We start from the raw sequence: 20,000 nt of genomic DNA on the forward strand, positions 1-20,000 counted from the left end.
GTTGCATCCTGCCTTCTTTCAGCTTGGCGGATGAATTCTTTTCATGGCGTGGCTTGCGAGGCGGCCTGATCACCTCACTTCATCATCATCAGCCTCTCTCATTCCACTGTGATTGCTAAACGCTAAATTCTGTGTTATTACTCATACGGAACATCAGGCTTTTATCTTTCACACGGTTATCTTCCACGGTTTTATCTAGAGTCCAGGCAATATTCGGTGGGTGACATACACACATGTATCCAAGCATTAAGAGACAGGTTGGAGATGTCTTGAGGAAGAAGAAACTGTATGTAAACCTGCGAGCACGAAGGAAATACGTTGAAAAGGTGGATGAGAGAGAGAGAGAGAGAGAGAGAGAGAGAGAGAGAGAGAGAGAGAGAGAGAGAGAGAGAGAGAGAGAGAGAGAGAGAGAGAGAGATGAAAGTAATTGCTGACTGCTATTATAATTTTTCACTCATCTCTATTCTGGGAATCTCTATTTGTTTATGTTCTTTATATGTTGTCTTTTATCCACTTCCTGCGCCTTGAACAATTTCAAAAGACGAGTATCCAGACACCTCCAATTAAACTGGCAAACTTTTTTTCGACTTATCCTCTGATTTTTTTGTGAGCAGCAAGTTGAGTTTGTAAACATATATATTTTTTTTTAACGGGCCAGTTTCCTTAAAAAAAAAAAAAAAAAAAAAAAAAAAACAATTAAGAATCAAGCCCGTGTTTTAGGAGATTCAAATTTCAAATATTATCGGGGAAGCAGCTTGCATTGCTATGGAGGCCAAAATTCAGCGGCAGCACCAAGACATTCCCGAGGAACTAATCTGATGATAGACGACTGGAATTGCCAGAGAGACTAAGTCAGTAACAGAAAACACGAAACATCATGGCAAGGTGGACTTCAGTGTCTTCCTCCAGCAGACACCATACTCTCATCACGTCCTTCCTTCTCCTTTCTCCCCGTTCTGATTCGTCACTTTTCTTCCTTCCTCCCTCTCTCACTTGCTCTCTCTCTCTCTCTCACACACACACACACACACACACACACACACACACACCACTTACTTTTTTCTGTCCTCACCGAAAAATAAATAAATAAAAAATTACAGTGACAGATAAACGAAAGGGAGTGAACGGGAAACACGATAAACTAAACGAGATACTCACATACAAGACTATAATGCTCTCAAAATATGCTCAACTATCGACTAATGGGTTTGTTATCTGTTATTTGCAACCCTCTCGTTGAAAGATTTGTAATGCTGTTCACTGAAGTACCAGAAGGTTGTCAGGAGTGCGGGACGTGCTCAAACAACATTAAATTAATATCTTGCTATACACAAGCCGGAATGAAAAGTCAGCAACTAAGTCAGTGAGTGCAGGAAAGTGTCTGTGCAACTCATAGGAGAAGTGGAAACAATAATCTTTGAGAGGCGTACGAAGGTTTTTTTTTTTCTTTTTGTACTTTTTCTCTTTGTACTTCTTTCGTCGAGATCCAGAAGGAATTTGGGTTACTAGTTTACTTTCCATGTGCTACTCGAAATGGATGTTTGCTGACATACTTACGTAGGGGATAAGAACGTGTTAGCTGTCCGGTGTTTGTCCCGGTGTGGTCTTGAAGTGATTCGTTACGTGTCGAAACTTTTCCTGAGTCTAGGTCACATAAAACTATATATGCTGAAATGCGCGAGTCAATAACTATTTGTGGCTTAGTGACGATACCAACAATCACTGTCACTAGCATCTCAGTGTGGCAGGTCAGTGTTTTTTTTTATTTCAACACTATTACCAAAACAACAGAACGTGTCCATCCAAGCATTGTGTAAGCAATACTTAACACCAAAAAAAGAACCATCGAATATTTACATTTACTCTTTTCCTCCACATTTCAGGCCACATCACGTTCAGATGAGGTGTTCGGGGGACAAGGACGGAGTGTGTTCCTCAGTTTTTTTTTTTTTTTTGTATTTCAGGAAAGATGGCCCCTACTGCAGCTAACACCACCACCACCACCAAAACATTACCCACACCGCCCACAGCAGCTTGTTGTCGCCTGCCTTGCTACACCCCACGTCTGGCCTAGCGGCGTGGGGGAAAGCTGCAGGTTTCCCTTCACCCCTCTTGTGGGTCTTCTGGCTCTCCTGTCCTTCATCGCATGTGTTGTTCTCTGCTTTGCCTTTCTCTTTAGTATTGCGTGGGGACATTACTTTATTTTATTCTCCCTGTTTCCTCTTTTTTGCTGCTGTCCTTTCTGCATTTCACCTTCCCTTAATTGTTTCTTTGCTCTGCCTTCTGGCACCTTGCTTTTTCTTCTACCTATTACTGCTGCTGCTCAAGCTTTGGCCTCGATTCACAGTAATTTACCAAAGACTTATCATCCACAAAACAGAATTATTTGTTGGTCTTCAATACATTCCTTCTGCATCTTTACTAGCTCCCAGTATCTCGTTGTCTGATGAAGGAAAACACTTTGTGTCTAGATGCGGAAGGTAGACTCCAACTCGTTAACAGCATCCATCCACTCCTATTTTGAGACCCCTTCAATGGCACCGAACAACGAGAGGGATCACCACTCTGCTGCTTATTCCAAGTAACGTCAACAAGCATCCACACGTCTGCCTTGTGCCTGAGGAACTACCGAGCTTCATAGCTGCTCGCCAAAGTTGTTCGGTGCTGAAGGACACGCGAGTTTCGTGGCTTCGCCTCGAGCAGGGAGGACGGAGAGGAAGTGGTGGCGTGAGGGCACGGGTCAGTCCTTGTACGAGTACGTAGTGGCGTGAGGAGAAGAGACGGTCTTTGCAGTGAGATGCTACGGGAAATCACCGGTGATGAATGGAAACATGTAAAAGGGATGCAAACGTGGTTTCCCTGTCCCTTGTTGGTCGCGTATCGGCAGATTTCAGCGTTCCCTCACATCTGTGCCTTCCTTGATTCAATGCGCCATTTCTTCACAGCCTTCTCGTCCTCGTGCGTAGCCCACGCTAGGAGGCTGTAGATCTTCTTTCACCATTCCTCTTTCTCCTGGCCTTCCTGTCCCTCGTCGCAAGCATTGCTCTCTCTTTTCCCTTCTTCCTCAGTATTGCTTGGCGACATCTCTTTATTCTGTTCTCCTTACCCATCTTCTTTGCTGCTGTCCTTTAATTTGCCTTCGCTCACTTGATTAGTTTCTACTTCTCCATATTTTTCTCCGTCCAACACCAACATTTGGTCTTCGCAGGCTAATGAACAGGAGGCTGAGGAGGAGGGTGGGCACAGCGCTGCAACCAGGCGAGCAGGGACGTGACAACCTGGCAGAACTGACACGGAAAAGGTTGACAGGTGCTGATGTTACGGTCTTTAAATTTTAGTTCTTCCTACGGTTTTATTTTCAGAACCACTTTCTATTGTAAAGTGTATGAGTATATAGTAGGTATGTTAGAGTTTAGAGTTTGTAAAGAAGAAAATCATTAAAACGATATAAGGGATGCAATATTCCTTACGAAAGGAAACCAAAACTTTTAGAGTTGCGTGTAGTACAATGGTTAGAGCCGTAGATCAAAAAGGGATCTGATAGAAGCATATGAGTGGCATAAGGGATATAGAAAGTAAAGGCGACAGAAACAGAATCCTCATGGTTAATAATTAGGATAGAATTAAAAATAACGAATTTAGGCTTGATAACGTTAGGAGAGAGAGAGAGAGAGAGAGAGAGAGAGAGAGAGAGAGAGAGAGAGAGAGAGAGAGAGAGAGAGAGAGAGAGAGAGAGAGAGAGAGAGAGAGAGAGAGAGAGAAATAACAGATCAAGCTATACTTTTCGGAATATGATCGAAACATAAGCAATAGAAAACAAATGCACGCATCCCACCATCACCAGCCAGAGGAACAGACGCCAGGACAGGAAACACATGAAGGCTGCCGCGTGAGCAGTGCTGAGTTCTGGACCAGCCTTTGTCAGCAGACCATCACAGGCACCATCGATCAGGACCACAGCGCTGTGTGCCTGGCCACTCTGGCGTCAGGCTGTGTGGACCAGTGAGGGAGTTCTGAGGAGCACGTGGGTACTTTCATCGCGTGTGGTTTGGTGTTCTTGCATATTTATTTCAGCAAACGAAATATTAGTTTCTCGCCTTCCACTGCCAGGTCAGGTACACGTCCTCCTGCCTCACAACACGTGTACAGAGTGTGGCGCTAAGTAGACGTGGCACTGCACCGGGATGCAACAGGTGTGCAGGATCACGCATACCAGGAAAGGGAGTCATTAGAACAGGATACCTCGGATGGCTGCTGTTTGAACGGAAGGATTTCAGTCTTTCTTATCCGGACAGCGTATCAGTATCAGGAGCGTTACAGGGTCCAGAGTGTCTAACGGGGAGCATTTCTAAAAATATACCCAGAAATTCCACAGAAGAACCAGAACGACTCCCTGGTGGCATGGAATGCAAAGCTTGAGTGTCTACAGCGGCTCTTACTCTGATCTGTGTTCAACTCTTACAACTTGTGTTCATTTGTCCAAATAAAATAACACTGGAAAGTCACACTCTGTATTTCATCTTTCTAATACACGAGTATCCTATGGTATTAAGAATATAGGATATTGAAAGAGACTCTGTCCTTTGAAGAGGTGAGCTCATCTTAATAACGTACTTCTGGAGAAAAAAAATAAAAATAAGGAGCACCTATAGATATACGAGTGGAGGGCAAGGTGGGGAGGGGGGGGAAATTGTAGTGGTGTTGGTGGTAATGAGCAGAACATGTTCCGTGATAATGGATTGATTAGTTTATCATCCTCTGTCTGTCACTGTCTATTCACGAAAGATGACATCATGCATTTTTTCATGAAATGATAGATTCATCTTTTATGTCTATATACGAGTAAATTACTACATAAGTACTTTCAGAAAAAAAAAAAAAACATTGTGATACGCGCAAGTGAAACCTTCATGCAAGTACCAAAACATTTCATTACAGGCACATTACGATATTCAAATAATGATTATTGTGGGAAAAAAAATATTCTACCAACACATACACAGCTTGGTATTATAAAGGGAAGAGAAAGACAAGGAAAGATAAGAATGATGTAAAAAATAGAGAGAAAATATTTGTATTAAAGAGTTTAACACAGGAACAGTTGTAGATCTTTTAGCTGTTTCTTCTCACTGAAGGCTTCTTGTTTGTGCTGAAACCTTATCACCATTTGTGATTCGATAAATGGCAACTATGATGTTATAAAACTGATAGCGACATGCGACAACAGAACTTTGTCTACGAAACATCGAATCACGCCGTGAAGAACAAAAGCAATTTGGTAGATTAGTGAATAAAGAAAACTGAAAAGAGTACACACACACACACACACACACCATGTCCATAGTGAAGGACCTGAATATAACCATTCTGGCACACCAAGACACAAAAAGTTGTACTCTGCTGATCCAATAATGTTGGTCAAAATTATGTTTTTTTTTAATAAAAATAGTAAAATAGTAAAATAGTAAAATAGTAAAAATAGTAAAATAGCTTTGCGTAAATGTTAGTCCCGGAGTTACACTACATCAGTTACGTCACCACTACGCTGAAGGCGAGGCCCACACTGTGAAGGTCGCGGCAGCTGTGATTTACTAGTCCTTAGAGAACACCTGACACCACACCTGGTGTTAGGTGTCACCATACTCACATTATGTACTTTGTAGTAATATGTCTAATGTAAGTATGAAAGTAATGGAATAGTCATAAAAAAAGACAAATATTACAGATTTGGTATTAATTTCAGTACTGGCATCGGCTGCAAAACCCTGACAAAGGAGGACAAACACTGGCCCACTGTCCCTAAGCGTCCGTGAGGCAGCAGCCGATGAGTGCCGGAGCGGGCGCCGAGAGGCCATTGAATGAGAGGCGCTGATGTCATGCCATTGTCATCCTGACCCCGAAAATGTCTCGCACGGTACACCCACCTCAGATTCTATCGTATGTGTATCGTCTGTCCGACTGTCCGTCTGTCTGTCTGTCTGTCTGTCTGTCTGTCTGTATGTTTGTCTGTCCGTCTGTCTGTCTGGAAGCACGAATGAAAGGTAAGATGAAACGTTTACTCAGGATATGCTTGAATCAATAAGAACCCAAACCAGAAAAGACCAGAAGCACGAGGAGTAGAATTTGGGTCATTTTGCTTAAGCATCAGTATTGGAAGGACGCCGATTCTCATCACCACTCGTGTCTCTCTTCCCCGCCCTGTACCTGCACGTAGAACGCTAAATGACACAAATGTGAGGTAGAAAAAACTCCAGTAATTCCACATACTCTTGAAGATATTCCTGCTGCAGTTCATGTATATAAGACACTACGCGGGTACATAGGAAAAGCCGATCAGTGGAGATCACTTTAGATTAACGAATGTGTTGCTCTTAAGGTGAAACGTACTCGAGGCTCTATGCTGCCCGGCTGAGAGGCGGGAATGGTGGCGGTGAAGAAAGGGCCATGCACGCCCACGTACTCAATTGTCCTTCCTGACGCTCTCCCCATTGTTAGAAAGTCTGCACTTAGCATCTCGGCCTGCATGCAGCGGCGGCGGCCAGACTTCCAAGGTTACTTAGTAAGCTGCTCTGAATCCTTCTATTAAACATAAAAATAAACACATATATACCACACACAACACAACACACACACACACACACACACATAAACACACACACACACACACACACACACACACATAAACACACACACACACACACACACACACACACACACACACACACACACACACACACACACACACACACACACACACACAAACACACACACACACACACAAACACACACACACACACACACATACCAAACACACACACACACACACACACACACACACACACACACACACACACACATACACACACACACACACACACACACACACACACACACACACACACACACACACACACACACACACGTTGCTAAACACTGATCATAGGGAGGCGGTGAAGGACCAATCCAGTAAACTCGCAAAAATATGCTGACGGCTGAGTACCGATCACATCTTTCGAGAAGTAATAAAGTGAAAGGTATCATAAAATGAAAACTAAAAGTTGTTCTGAGCTGGAAATTCTTATCACAGAAATCAGTCATACTTTTTTTTTTTCTTTAGAAAGAACATTGCGGTGATTGTAGGGGGCGTTAAAAAACGCAGGCGGTGGGTGAGTGGTAGGGTGGGACTAATACAAGGGATTTGTCCTGCTTTCATGTCCATGACGCCGACCTCTTGTGTTTCATTTAGTGGTATGAAATCACGCACTCTCAAAATCTTTAAACCAAAGCCTTTGGACTGCGAGGTGGGCAAAGGTGGGGGCGTACGCTGTGGCTGCGCGCGGCCTCGACGCTCATCTCAGTCTCATTGTTTGAGTCTGTGGTGGATGATATTCTGTACTTCAGGGTTCCTTATCCATTGTGATATTCGGATTTCGAACAAGGATCAGCAGATTCGTAGCAAAGCTTGCTAACCACTAATTATAATCGTAGTGTTCTTACTTAATTCTGAGTAATACCAGACGGTTGTAACAAATAAAAAAGCAGGGACTAAACGATTTTAATGACTTGATTATTCCTTTGGTGTCAGCGGTGTCTTTCAGAATTATGTTATATACTTACACCACAACGATTTCTAAAATTTAGAAAGACATGAGTCAAAAGCCTCGGGCTCATATGGCTATCCACAAAAGCATATAAATAAATGATCAAATGGATGAACATATGAAATAATGCATAAATGCACAGATAAATAAAAAGGAAAAAAGTTGCACTGGTAAGACGAGCGCGCTAATAAAATATTGGACAAGTTCTTATATAAGGAGAAAATAAAGGATCATAAAGGGTAAGGCACACGAGGAACAAAAGACGGAAAACAATGAAAAATAAGTGGAAGACAATAAGAAAGAGGTGAACGAGAAGGATGGGGAGAGAGTTCAGGAAGAAGTGGAGGTCACGGAGGGTAAGAATATAATGAGACGATGATAAGGACGATCATGATCATGATAATGAAGGTATTGATCCTGGCGATAGTAATGCCAGTGATGAAGTGGAACAGGAAGACGACGAAGAAAAGAGGAAAGGTGAAGCAGGAAAGCTGAACACGGAGAGACTCCCCACGCAAGTAGCAGGTTGAGATTCACGTACCTCAGCCTCTTCGCCTCATCAATGAATGGTCTCTTCTCCACGTCAGTCAGAAGCTTCCACTCAGCACCTGCAGGATAACAAAGAAGAGGTGTCAGCGTGACGCAAGGGGGAAGCAGCCACAGTATTATGGGGGAGGCAGCTACAGTGTTATGGGGGAGGGCAGCTACTGTATTATCAGGGAGGCAACCACAGTGTTATGGAAGAGGCTGCAACAGTGTTATGGGGGGAGGGCAGCCACAGTGTTATGGGGGGAGGCAGCCACAGTGTTATGGGGGGAGGCAGCCACAGTGTTACGGGGGGAGGCAGCCACAGTGTTATGGGGGGTGGCGGCCACAGTGTTTCGCCACACCACAAGGCCTGCCCACGTACTAAACTCTGCTTTGCTTCGACATAAAATTAATTTACAGTCTCTCTCTCTCTCTCTCTCTCTCTCTCTCTCTCTCTCTCTCTCTCTCTCTCTCTCTCTCTCTCTCTCTCTCTCTCTCTGTGTGTGTGTGTGTGTGTGTGTGTGTGTGTGTGTGTTTTCCATACAATGGCCCCGCCACACATTGCCCCCGTTGATGAGGGCCGCTATTCAGCCACAAAACACCGCTTCATCTCGCCCATAGGCAGCTTTGTGTACAACAATGCCGTTCTGTTGCCACACAGTGTGGCTGTTTACAGCACAGGGGGATTAAATCATTCATTGAAAATTCAAAATTAATTGAACTATAATTTACTTACATAATAACAACATATTGAAGTTTTGTGTATTATAATTGTTTCCTCACAAAAATGGAGCAACAGAACAAAAGATGTTCACATCAATACGGCAGCGGACTAACCACATTCATGTTGATCAATGCCAGACAACAAATGCCTTTGTGTGTGTCGTAAAATACAACCATGGCGGCACGTATGTCGCTTTATGGAGGTTTGTTTTGCTGCAGCCATTGGTGCCGAGATAGCCTGCCTGCCTGCCTGCCTGTGTGTGTGTGTGTGTGTGTGTGTGTGTGTGTGTGTGTGTGTGTGTGTGTGTGTGTATGTGTGTGTGTGTGTTTATATCTGGACACACACACACACACACACACACACACACACACACACACACACACACACACACACACACACACACACACACACACACACAGAGAGAGAGAGAGAGAGAGAGAGAGAGAGAGAGAGAGAGAGAGAGAGAGAGAGAGAGAGAGAGAGAGAGAGAGAGAGAGAGAGAGAGAGAGAGAGAGTAACCACAAATTCACAGACCAAAACATTACAAACATCAGCAAACTACATTCTATCAGTGACTTTCAAGTCCCGCCTGAAAGTAACAACAACTTGAAAGGCTTTCCTAACACATTACAAAGCTCATTAGCATACAAAAATAAATAAACAAATAAAATCTATCAATCATTCAATCAATATATGTAAAGAATAAAATGAAAAAAAAAAAAAATAGAAACACTTATAGAACCATGATACCAAGACTGGCACATTGAAAATATAATGTATTTATTATCATTTTGGTGAAAATATTTCCTGAAATACAATGATGAAGGAAAATGGAGATGTAACTATGCTTCCAACAAAGAGAACAGATAGCTTCACCATCTAAATGACTGTTAGGTGGAATCTCTCAGCAGCGGCGGGTACATGTCAATCACATATCGACAGTACAAACAAACTGAAATCAAAGAATGGATTTCAACATTATGAAAAGGCAAACATATTTAAACCACAATTATTCCTCTTTTCGTATCTTGAAACCTTTCGACTACTGTGGCTTCTCAGGGGTGACTGGAAAAGCTGGCAGGCTAAGCAGGAATACTGTCAGTCTCCTTATGTTTCTACTGCAGGTCTTGCCGCGATCTCTCTGACGCAGACCTGTAGTCCAAAGGAGTGAATATTTGATAGTCCTGCTTCAGCCACAGTTTTCTTTCTTTCTTTTTTTTTTTTTTTTCTGGCACCTTCTCCATTTATCTGCCTATTTTTTTCTTCAACATCACGCATTGACAGTTCCTCATTATTAATACTCTAGGAACCAAACAAGAGTTATATGTGTAAAAAATAAATGCCTTCACTGCCATTCTTTAAAGAAGAGGATATGGAGATCAGCACAATATTCACATCGTAATTAATGTACTCATAATCTATTGTCACAATTAAATACAAGTCGCAGAAACTAAATCATGTCTAGCGGACAACACAAAGTGCTGGGATTGGGAAAGAAAGGACACACACTAAGGTTTAGTAATACACAATAGTTGCTCGAACATTGTATTGTCTTCAGTCGATCCCTCCACGGCTCTGATAGCTCCAAAACTCTACTCCGGTATTGCCTTATTGATAACTGCATTCTGAGCTTTAAGAAAATTTGAAGATTACTAGGGCACTTTAAACATATATAGATAGATAGATGGATAAGATAGATAGATAGATAGATAGATAGAGATAGATAGATAGATAGATAGATAGATAGATAGATAGAGAGAGAGAGAGAGAGAGAGAGAGAGAGAGAGAGAGAGAGAGAGAGAGAGAGAGAGAGAGAGAGAGAGAGAGAGAGAGAGAGAGAGAGAGTAATATCCACCACAAGGCTGATCACGTGACTGAATGTATAGATGTAACTTCTAGTGCACTGTTTTTTCCGTCTTAAGAACATAGAACGCATTACTTTTGTCACGAATATGAAAGTAGGTATACTCGCAATTCTTCTGTGCTCTGTCATGTGGGAGAGAATAGTCTAGTCAGTCACTAAAACGTAAAACTTTCCGGTTATATCATCAGGTGTGAAATTTACGTGCAGCAATTACCAAACAATGAAGGGGCAAGGCACATGCTCCCTATTTATTTCAGTCTTACATTGCGTATTAGAGATTTAATAATTTTCGTCTTCATCTTTTCCTGTGAGGTGCGCTTGGAGACACTTGTGCCTTCGCTGTCACGCGCAAACTTCCGGTGATAGGTTTATTCTGAGGGATTCATGCCTACATCAATACAGGGTGTAGAGGATATTTGGAATAGATTTTGAGAGGCATGCAATTAAGTGTAGATGTTTTTTTCTTCTTTTCTTCTTAATGTATTGAATGGCGAACAGATAACAAAGGACCTGCCGCAGTTATTTCCATTGCCGTTGCTGTTGATATTGTTGTTGTCGCTGCTGCCGCTTCGTTAGAAAGTAAAGACGATTTTCTCACTCGATAGAATTATTATAAGATATTACGTTTTTAAAGGATTCACGAGGATTTACTGTATCTACATTGTACTATAAAAAAACAAACATCAAGAGGCGTTATTCAAGCAGGGATGAGGATTTCCCAGTACAGTAACAATTGAGAAGGGATGAAAATAACGTGGAAGATAAATTAAGCATAATATTTTTTTTCTGATTCTTTTGTATCTCCTCAAACTGACTTATGAGATGGGTAACAGTACAAACAAAAAAACATGCCGACAAAAGTGAGCGCAGTGTCACGAGTCTTGATTGCACTGAGAAAGGGCCCTTTTCTGTACTGCTGAATGATCTGCCATCTGACTCTTTACTTTGTGGCAGTACCGATACCAAGTCATTTCTTAATATTGACAACAAAAAATATTACTGCTCTTGCTGCTACTACTGCTGCCACTACTACTGCTACTACTACTACTACTACTACTACTACTACTACTACTACTACTACTACTACTACTACTACTACTACTGCTACTACTACTACTACTGCTACTACTAAATATACTGCTGCTGCTGCTACCATTACTACTACTGCTGTTGCTACTACTGCTCCTTCTCCTCCTCCTCTCTCCTCCTCCTCCTCGACTTACATCTGCTCCTCCTCGACCTCCTCCTTTTCTTCCTCCTCCTACACCACCTTTTCCTACAACAACAACAAGAACAACAACAACAACAACAACAACAAGAACAACAACAACAACAACAACAACAACAACAACAACTAATACTACTACTACTACTACTACTACTACTACTACTACTACTACTACTACTACTACTACTACTACAACTACTACTACTACCACTACTACTACTGCTGTTGCTGCTGCCGCTGCTGCTTATTCTCAGTATGTACTACATTGGCAATTCATGTTATGTAGTACAGTAGAGTTGCACAGTTCACAGATGTGCGCGCAGGAGGGGCAGATATGGTGTCCCCTGTTCGTACCGAGACACAAGGTCTCTCCTCCAGGGCGTGTATTCTTTGCTGGTCAAAGAGTGACCGAAGACTGTGCTGGATAGAGTTGGTTGTCACTGCCGTGCCGCGCCGCCTAATAGTTATGATGATGATGATGATGATAATAACTATGGTAATAATAATAATAATAATAATAATAATAATAATAATAATAATAAATAATAATAATAATAATAATAATAATAATAATAATAATAAACCAATAAATAAATAAATAAAATAAACAATTTCTTCCTTCTGTATATAGAACGGTATATAGGGAATCAATTTTTTTCTCCACTTGCCTTACAACCATAACAGTTACCGTTCCACTAGAAATATAAGAGTATTAATGATCGGAATTCAAAAGTTAATAGGAACAAAGATACTGTTCGCCGATAATCCTTTTTCATGCTCCTACATTTTTTTTTTCACTGCAAAGAACATCATGACACTTACCACTTGATTAGGAATAAGCTCACACAATTTTGCTTCACAAAAAATATAAGTAGACACTTAAGTGTGTGGCTTACTCGATCACGTCTTTTGATGTTCGTTGTGTTTTGCGAAATTACTGACTAAAATTGCACCAGAGTATTCCATTGAGTTTAAGAGAAGCAATACAAGAGTTTATGTTTGGTCTTTTCTCAGTCAGTCACTTGGGTAGCGTTCCCAGTCCAATATTTACACCAGATCGAGCTAACATCGGAAGCCACCCTCGCCCCGGCCTTCTAACAGCTGATGAGTAATGGTACCGTGGACACAGGGACAGGTGGGCAATCGGGGTAAACCACTCTCTCTCTCTCTCTCTCTCTCTCTCTCTCTCTCTCTCTCTCTCTCTCTCTCTCTCTCTCTCTCTCTCTCTCTCTCTCTCTCTCTCTCTCTCTCTCTCTCTCTCTCTCTGTTCCCGTCTGTCAGCTGAAGGGTAATGATGTTTCTAAATGGACGGCCAGCGACACTCGGACAAACCCTTTTGTATTCTTCCTCTCTCCGTGTTACGAGGCATGATCCTCCACTGGCTACCTTCATTCCCCCAAGCCTGTAGCCTTTGCCTTAGTGGAGGGGGCAGTGATCACTGGCTCAGGGTGTGCAGGGTGTCCGGGCAGAGATGGACGGAGCAGCGTCAATCACTCAACTTGACTGTGTTCACTGTATCGATTGGGGGGGCCATATGATTCCTCTTACTCGCAGCTGTCAACAGGGGAGCATGTAGCTGTCTCTACCTCTAACCCGACTCTGTCCGTCCGTCAGGCTGTCTGTCTGCCTGTCTTTCTGCCTGTCTGTTTCTCTGCCCACGCTCCGACTAGGCATGTTTGTCACTAGCGCTGTCCATTTATTTGTTCGTCTGTCTTTCCCTCTGTTCCTCTCCTCTCTCTCTCTCTCTCTCTCTCTCTCTCTCTCTCTCTCTCTCTCTCTCTCTCTCTCTCTCTCCTCTTGCCCTGACTATGGATATATTTCTGACTGTCCGACCGTCCGTCTCTCTCTCTCTCTCTCTCTCTCTCTCTCTCTCTCTCTCTCTCTCTCTCTCTCTCTCTCTCTCTCTCTCTCTCTCTCTCTCTCTCTCTCTCTCTCTCTCTCTCTCTGAACGGATCCAAGTCAAATTTAGGACAATTCTTCATCGCCCAACAAAGCTTCCAGTTATGAGTCCCTTCACAATGTCCCGTCGCCCGCTTCACAATATCCTCCCGCCCCGTCGCCCCGTCACACCGCCTCGCCTCCCTCCCTTCCTCGCTCCAGAGTGCTCGCCACCTTCCTTCCTTTCGCCCCAAGGCTCGGATTAATCCTTTCGTAACTAAGAAGGTATTTAAAATGAGATCAATCACTTTCCGTAGGGGATTCAATTTGGTTAATCCCGCCCTTGAAAGACCGCCGGGAGGTAATCCACTTATCAAAGTCTCAATGTGGAAAAACGATAAGTAGCAATAACGTCACCGGTCACGACAGGCAGGCTTGAGAGGGTGACGGAGGCGGGGAGGGAGGGAGGAGGGCGAGGGAAGAGGAATGTGGATGAGATGGAAGGGTGCGGAAAGGTTACGTGATGAAACAGGTAAAAGAAAAAAAAAAAAGAAGGGAAAATATGAAATAATTACGGGATAAAAAGGAAGTAAAGAAGAGTGCGAAGAAGTTGTGGAAGATAATAAGGTAAAAAAAGGGAGAAAGGAAGGAATGGAGGAAGGAAGGGTGTGAAGGATATAAAGGGTTTTGTGGAGGAGTGAGAAGGCGGAGGAGGAACAAGGAAGGGTCGGCAGGGGTTATGTGGAGAAAGCATGAATAAAAGTGAAGGAAGTGGTGTTGTGCATGTGTGTGTGTGTGTGTGTGTGTGTGTGTGTGTGTGTGTGTGTGTGTGTGTGTGTGTGTGTGTGTGTGTGTGTGTGTCACGGTTTCATCACCAACAGAACAAAATACATAAAAGAAATTGAAACATTGCGCCCAAAGTTGTTGTCTCAGTGATAATGTTTGGCGTTGCGTTATGTTGATGAGTTAAGGGATGACATCACATGGTCCTCACTTTCCGTAATGGATAAAAAAATGAAAGCCTACAGTGGAAAAAAAAAAAAAATCCTTATGCATGTTCTTATATTCCCACACACATTGTTCTCCCTTCACTAATAATAATAAAAAAGAACGCCCAGCCAAAAAAAGACTGAAAATAAATAAAATAAAATGAATACAAAAATAAATAAATGAGAGGCAATGATAACTGATAAAAAAATGAATAAATCTAATAAAAATAATGAATAGATAAATTAGCATAACAAATTGAATATGAGAATAAATACAATAAAATCAAATTAAATCTAAAAATCCACACTCAGGTTGGTGCTTTTTTTTTTTCTAACATTATCATTACTTTTCCCTGAGACAAAGAGAGCGGCAAACAAAGGAAACCCGAAGATACAAGGTAGAGAACGCACATACGAGCATTTTACCGCACCGTACAAAATAGTAAATAAATAAATAGATAAATAAATAAATAAATAAGATAAAATAAAATAAATATAATAAATAAATAAATAGATAAATTGATAAATAAACAACAATTAAAGCAAGATGATCCAACACACCTGTCATAAGAACTACTAACAGGATCAACTTAGGACAACAACCTTGCAGTTTTTACCACAAGCATTTCATCCACCATTGTTTTTTTTACACCAAGCACTCCATCAACTTTGGTCTTCTTTTTTTATGATTGTTAATATTACTCATTTTCGTTGCAAGCATTCCATTCACAAAACACTTTGGTCTGCCATCTGCCTACCTGTCTGTCTGTCTGTCTGTCTGTTTATCTGCCTACTTGTCTGGCTATCCACCTGTCTATCTGTCTGCTTGCCTGCCTGTCTGCTCACCTGTCTGTCTGTCTGTTTCTCTGCCTGTCTATCCATTTGTCTGTCTATCTATCTGACTGTGTTTGCCTGTCTATCTGTCTGCCTCACTACATGTCTGTCTGTCTGATACCATCCCTGCCAGCACTAGTGTGGGCTGCTGCTGCTGGTCGGTCCTCCCTCCCCACCCCTCGCCGGTCAGGGTCGCGGCGGCCACCCGGAACCCACGACCCTCACGCGGCCGCACAAAGGCACTAATTTGAGGTGCTAATGGAACAGAGGCGTGTAACCATCGCATGCGGAGGGGGTGTCACGCCTGTGCTGGGTGCGAGGCGGGGAGAGGAGGGGAGAGGGAGGAGAGCATCACAGGGGGAAGGGAGAAGTGTTGGTGAGAGGCCACGTGTCACTGCTCTTAGTTTATAGCGATCTTTACAATTTCACGTTTTTTTTTCTACTTTTTCTTTTCTCTTTATTTTTCCTTTAGTTGAATATGCACTACGTATATGTTGCAAGTGTTGTGTGGATGTTGTTGTTAATAATGGCAGAAATGTAGTGGTGAAATTATTATTATTATTATTATTATTATTATTATTATTATTATTATTATTATTATTATTATTATTGTTACTATTACCATCCTCATCATGTCCATAATTTTCGTCATTATCATCGTCATCATTATCACTACCATCACCAGTCACGTCTCCCGCATAGCAAAGGTCACGCCCTGAGTGCTCACAAAGAGGCCAGAGGGGAACACCATATTCCTTGCCCACAGTGTTAGAGACAGACAGGATGAAGAGACAGGGACATGGAGCAACTGCTCTGTTATTCATACAATGACACAAGGCGAGGATGTCAGTCTGTTATGTAAAGAGATCATTTTTTATTATACGCAATGCATTAAGAAAAAAAAAAAAAGCGAAGAGCATGCCGCCCAGCCAGCATGACTCAAGGGCACGACAACACGAAAGCTGACAAGTTAACACCGCAGCGGTTTTAGTGTACAGATTATTAAGTGATGAAAAGATAATACCTTAATACGATAATAGCGGTGCGGAAACCATATCAATGAACACCAGTACTGTGGCTGGCGCGGCTCTGCTTCTTGGCACTCCTTCGGCACCGCACCACCACGCCCACCAGCCGACCATTAAGAGAAATAACACAAACAGTTGTGATAAATGAACGTCTCACAACTATCTGAAGAGTAAAACGTGTTGAGGGAAGCAGTGTGACAGACTGACCACCTGACAGCTGGGCCGCCTCCTCCCGGGTGGCCCAGCGGTGGCCCTTCCTCCGATCTTCAGACTCACGCCCTCCTAGTTGGCGGCCTCAGACGGCTCATGACGCCTGCACATTACGTGATTATATAATTCATCAATATATAGAAGTTAAAGGTTCCGTAGCAGAGAAGAGGACAACAATAACATATTGAAAGTGTCAAAAAATCCTCCAAAATAAAAATAATAATAAAAAAAAATCCATTTAACCAAACATTTAATATCCAGCGGCAAAGAAGAAGCCTGGTTGCCTCCAACATTTGCTCTCTCGCTGGTGGAAAACCCCTAACCTGAAGCAGGATCAATCGACCATGCATAAAAGAGAATAAGATTAAGCCGCTACACGCCTTTGTCGATGCCATATAAATAAGGATGTGTGACGGGACACTGGCACTCCCGCGGTCTTCCTCCGCCGACACTTGCTAAGAGCGGCACTGCCCACCACCGCCCTCCACCAACAAGGGACCGCGCCGGAGAACTGTTTCAATATATATATATATATATATATATATATATATATATATATATATATATATATATATATATATATATATATATATATATATATATGTATATATATATATATATATATATATACACACACACACACACACACACCCCATAGGGAAACATTTGCCAAATATATAATATAAGATGCCTTGCAAATATCACCTTATTACAAATTTTGTAGTACGAGTATACTGACGATTAAATAATTACCAGCGTGTGATGGGAGGCAAGCAGGATGATAGTGGCGGTGGTAGTGATGGATGGTGGTGGTGATGGAGGTGGTGGTAGAATGGCCGGGTCAAACACGAGGGTTGTTCCTCACAGGCGTGTCGACACGAGAACAGTGAGTATTGTGGCGATGAAGCCTCACCATAGTGGAGGAGGTATTTACGTAGTACTACTTTATAATCATTTATGGATGCCTCTGCTTCCTGGAGAACGTCGCCTCACACTCTTTTGGGGGGAGGTTGCTGCGGAGAGCTGAGGCAAACACACGCAAAAAAAAAAAAAAAAAAATCATACAGTGTACAGCTCTTTTGTATTTTTTTTTAGGAAGGCTTGAGATCATTTTGAAGCATTAATCCTTAGTATATTTCTGCAGGATATTAAAACAAAGAAAGAATATAATACAATTAGTTAATATATCAACATAGTAAACTACGCAACTAACGCGTTGAGAGGATAATGTTACTTGTCTCATAGGGGAAGTGACGAATAATGTTGAATGAAAAGCGATTGGGCGGCGGCAGCGCGATGCAGCGCCGGGACAGCGAGCGGCAGTGAGGCCTCTTGTTTTAATCCAGCCAGGCAGAACATGACACTAATTTCTCACAGTATGCTATTTCTTTCTTTAGCAGAGATAACAAAAATGTGCTTGCTAATTTTATCACCTGAACTGTTAAAGATGAACCAGACCAGAGAGCTGCCGATCAAGTTTGCCTCCTCCTGCTGTTGTAAAGGAAGGTCACTTGGCATCACTGGTCTTGGGTATTGATTCAGTTTGTAGTATTGATGCTTCATGAATAAGTTGATGCAGATGTACATGAATATCATCATGCAATTAAAAAATCTTCCTAGGTAATAATAAAACCAATGCGAATGATCTCTCTCTCTCTCTCTCTCTCTCTCTCTCTCTCTCTCTCTCTCTCTCTCTCTCTCTCTGTTATGGAAAGATTAACACTATTTAAAAAGTATAGATCTTGCGTAGCCGTACCGCCTCGGAGGCCACACAACTAACCTCTGATAAAGCCGATAAAGACAGATACACTGCACCGATCACCACCACTGGCACTGTCCTCCGCACCAAGTATTTTTCTACAACCATCTGTCACATCTCCTACAACTGAAGCACTCTGTAGTTTCTAATGTACTAAGTAAATGTTTATTTCTTAATCTATAAAACCTTCGCTACAGTTCATTCATATTATCTAATAAAGAAAATATCAGTCAGCCCGATTACCTGTCAATCCACTCGCACGCATGTGTTCATGGCCCTTAAACCATACTCTCATTGACACCACCTAATGCATCTCTAGACGTGTCTGCAGCAGTGTATTACTGAATCAAAGAAATGTATCTTTATACTCTCCCAGACAATTGCATAATGCATCAAGACACACTGTTACACCCAGACTGACGTGTGAGAAGAAAGAAGCAAAACAAGCAGCGTTGCAGCGTCTCGTCTTACCGAGTCTCTTGGAGATTTCAGAGTTGTGCATCTTGGGGTTGTCCTGAGCCATTTTACGCCGCTGCCCTCGAGACCACACCATGAAGGCGTTCATGGGCCGCTTCACGTGGGACTCCTTGGTGCTCATGCTGGGCCGCCGCACTCGCTGCACCGACCACCTGCCTCAGGTGGGGCGCGCCTCACAGCAAGTCAGTTACGGGAGCAAGTCTTCTCAAAGTTTCATGATCAGGTTTTCACTTGAAGTACATGTCACGTTTGTCTCCTTAACTTGTGTACAATTCGATCAAACTGCAATAACCTTGGGTAACAGGGCGAGATAACGCATAAGAGCAAGACCGCGTTGGGCTTCCGCGAAGGAAGTGAGCGAGCGAGTGTTGTCAGCCTCGCCTCGCCATGTGATACACATCTCCGCCCGCCAACGACGACGCTCCCACGATGTTACCTTTTCGGGCTCTCTGGCCACACTGGCTTTACTTTCATGTCGCCATTTGTAACGAGTCAGTGTTGGCGCGCTGTGGTTATTGATTACGTCACGCGGCACAATAGGCAGGCCAATCACCGCATTGTTTTATGCCGCTCTGCTCCGCCCACTCTATTGTGATTGGTCGCAACCTTCCTGGTGCTCGCCAGTTCCTTGTAAACATGGCCACCCGCGCACATGAGATCAGCCAAATGGTGTGGAAAGTTGTGACACTCCCACAAGTCTCCCTTGAATTCCTAGTTTATTCTGCACTATTGATCTCCACAAGGAGATGACTTAGGGACGAAACTCGTGCCAGCTGCCGCCACAGGGAACGCAGAGTACCTTGCTGGCCTGGGAGAGACTTGTACTACTGTACCGTGTCCACACACCCGCTCGTTCATAGCAAAATAGTTCACCAGTCTT

General features: G+C 42.8%; 1 protein-coding gene and 1 long non-coding RNA gene across 2 annotated transcripts in view; one reads left to right on the forward strand and one right to left on the reverse strand.

The window, feature by feature from the left end:
* The window catches only part of LOC135097997 (uncharacterized), a 7,267-nt gene extending 348 nt beyond the window's left edge, over nt 1-6,919 (forward strand). The window contains exons 1-2 of the long non-coding RNA XR_010266416.1: nt 1-3,309; nt 5,744-6,919. The exon at nt 1-3,309 is cut by the window's left edge and continues 348 nt beyond it. This is a non-coding gene — a long non-coding RNA (uncharacterized LOC135097997). The remainder of the gene's footprint in view (nt 3,310-5,743) is intronic.
* Nucleotides 1-19,246, reverse strand: part of LOC135097556 (transcription factor SOX-14-like) — a 25,465-nt gene extending 6,219 nt beyond the window's left edge. Inside the window, exons 1-2 of the mRNA XM_063999481.1 lie at nt 19,115-19,246; nt 8,143-8,209 (exon numbers count right to left, since the gene is read on the reverse strand). Of these exons, the coding sequence (XP_063855551.1) occupies nt 8,143-8,209; nt 19,115-19,241 (194 nt within the window). The 5' untranslated portion in view covers nt 19,242-19,246. The remainder of the gene's footprint in view (nt 1-8,142; nt 8,210-19,114) is intronic.
* Nucleotides 19,247-20,000: the final 754 nt, after the last annotated feature.

This window comes from Scylla paramamosain, chromosome 4 (assembly GCF_035594125.1).
Source record: "Scylla paramamosain isolate STU-SP2022 chromosome 4, ASM3559412v1, whole genome shotgun sequence".
In the NCBI taxonomy this organism is placed as follows: domain Eukaryota; kingdom Metazoa; phylum Arthropoda; class Malacostraca; order Decapoda; family Portunidae; genus Scylla; species Scylla paramamosain.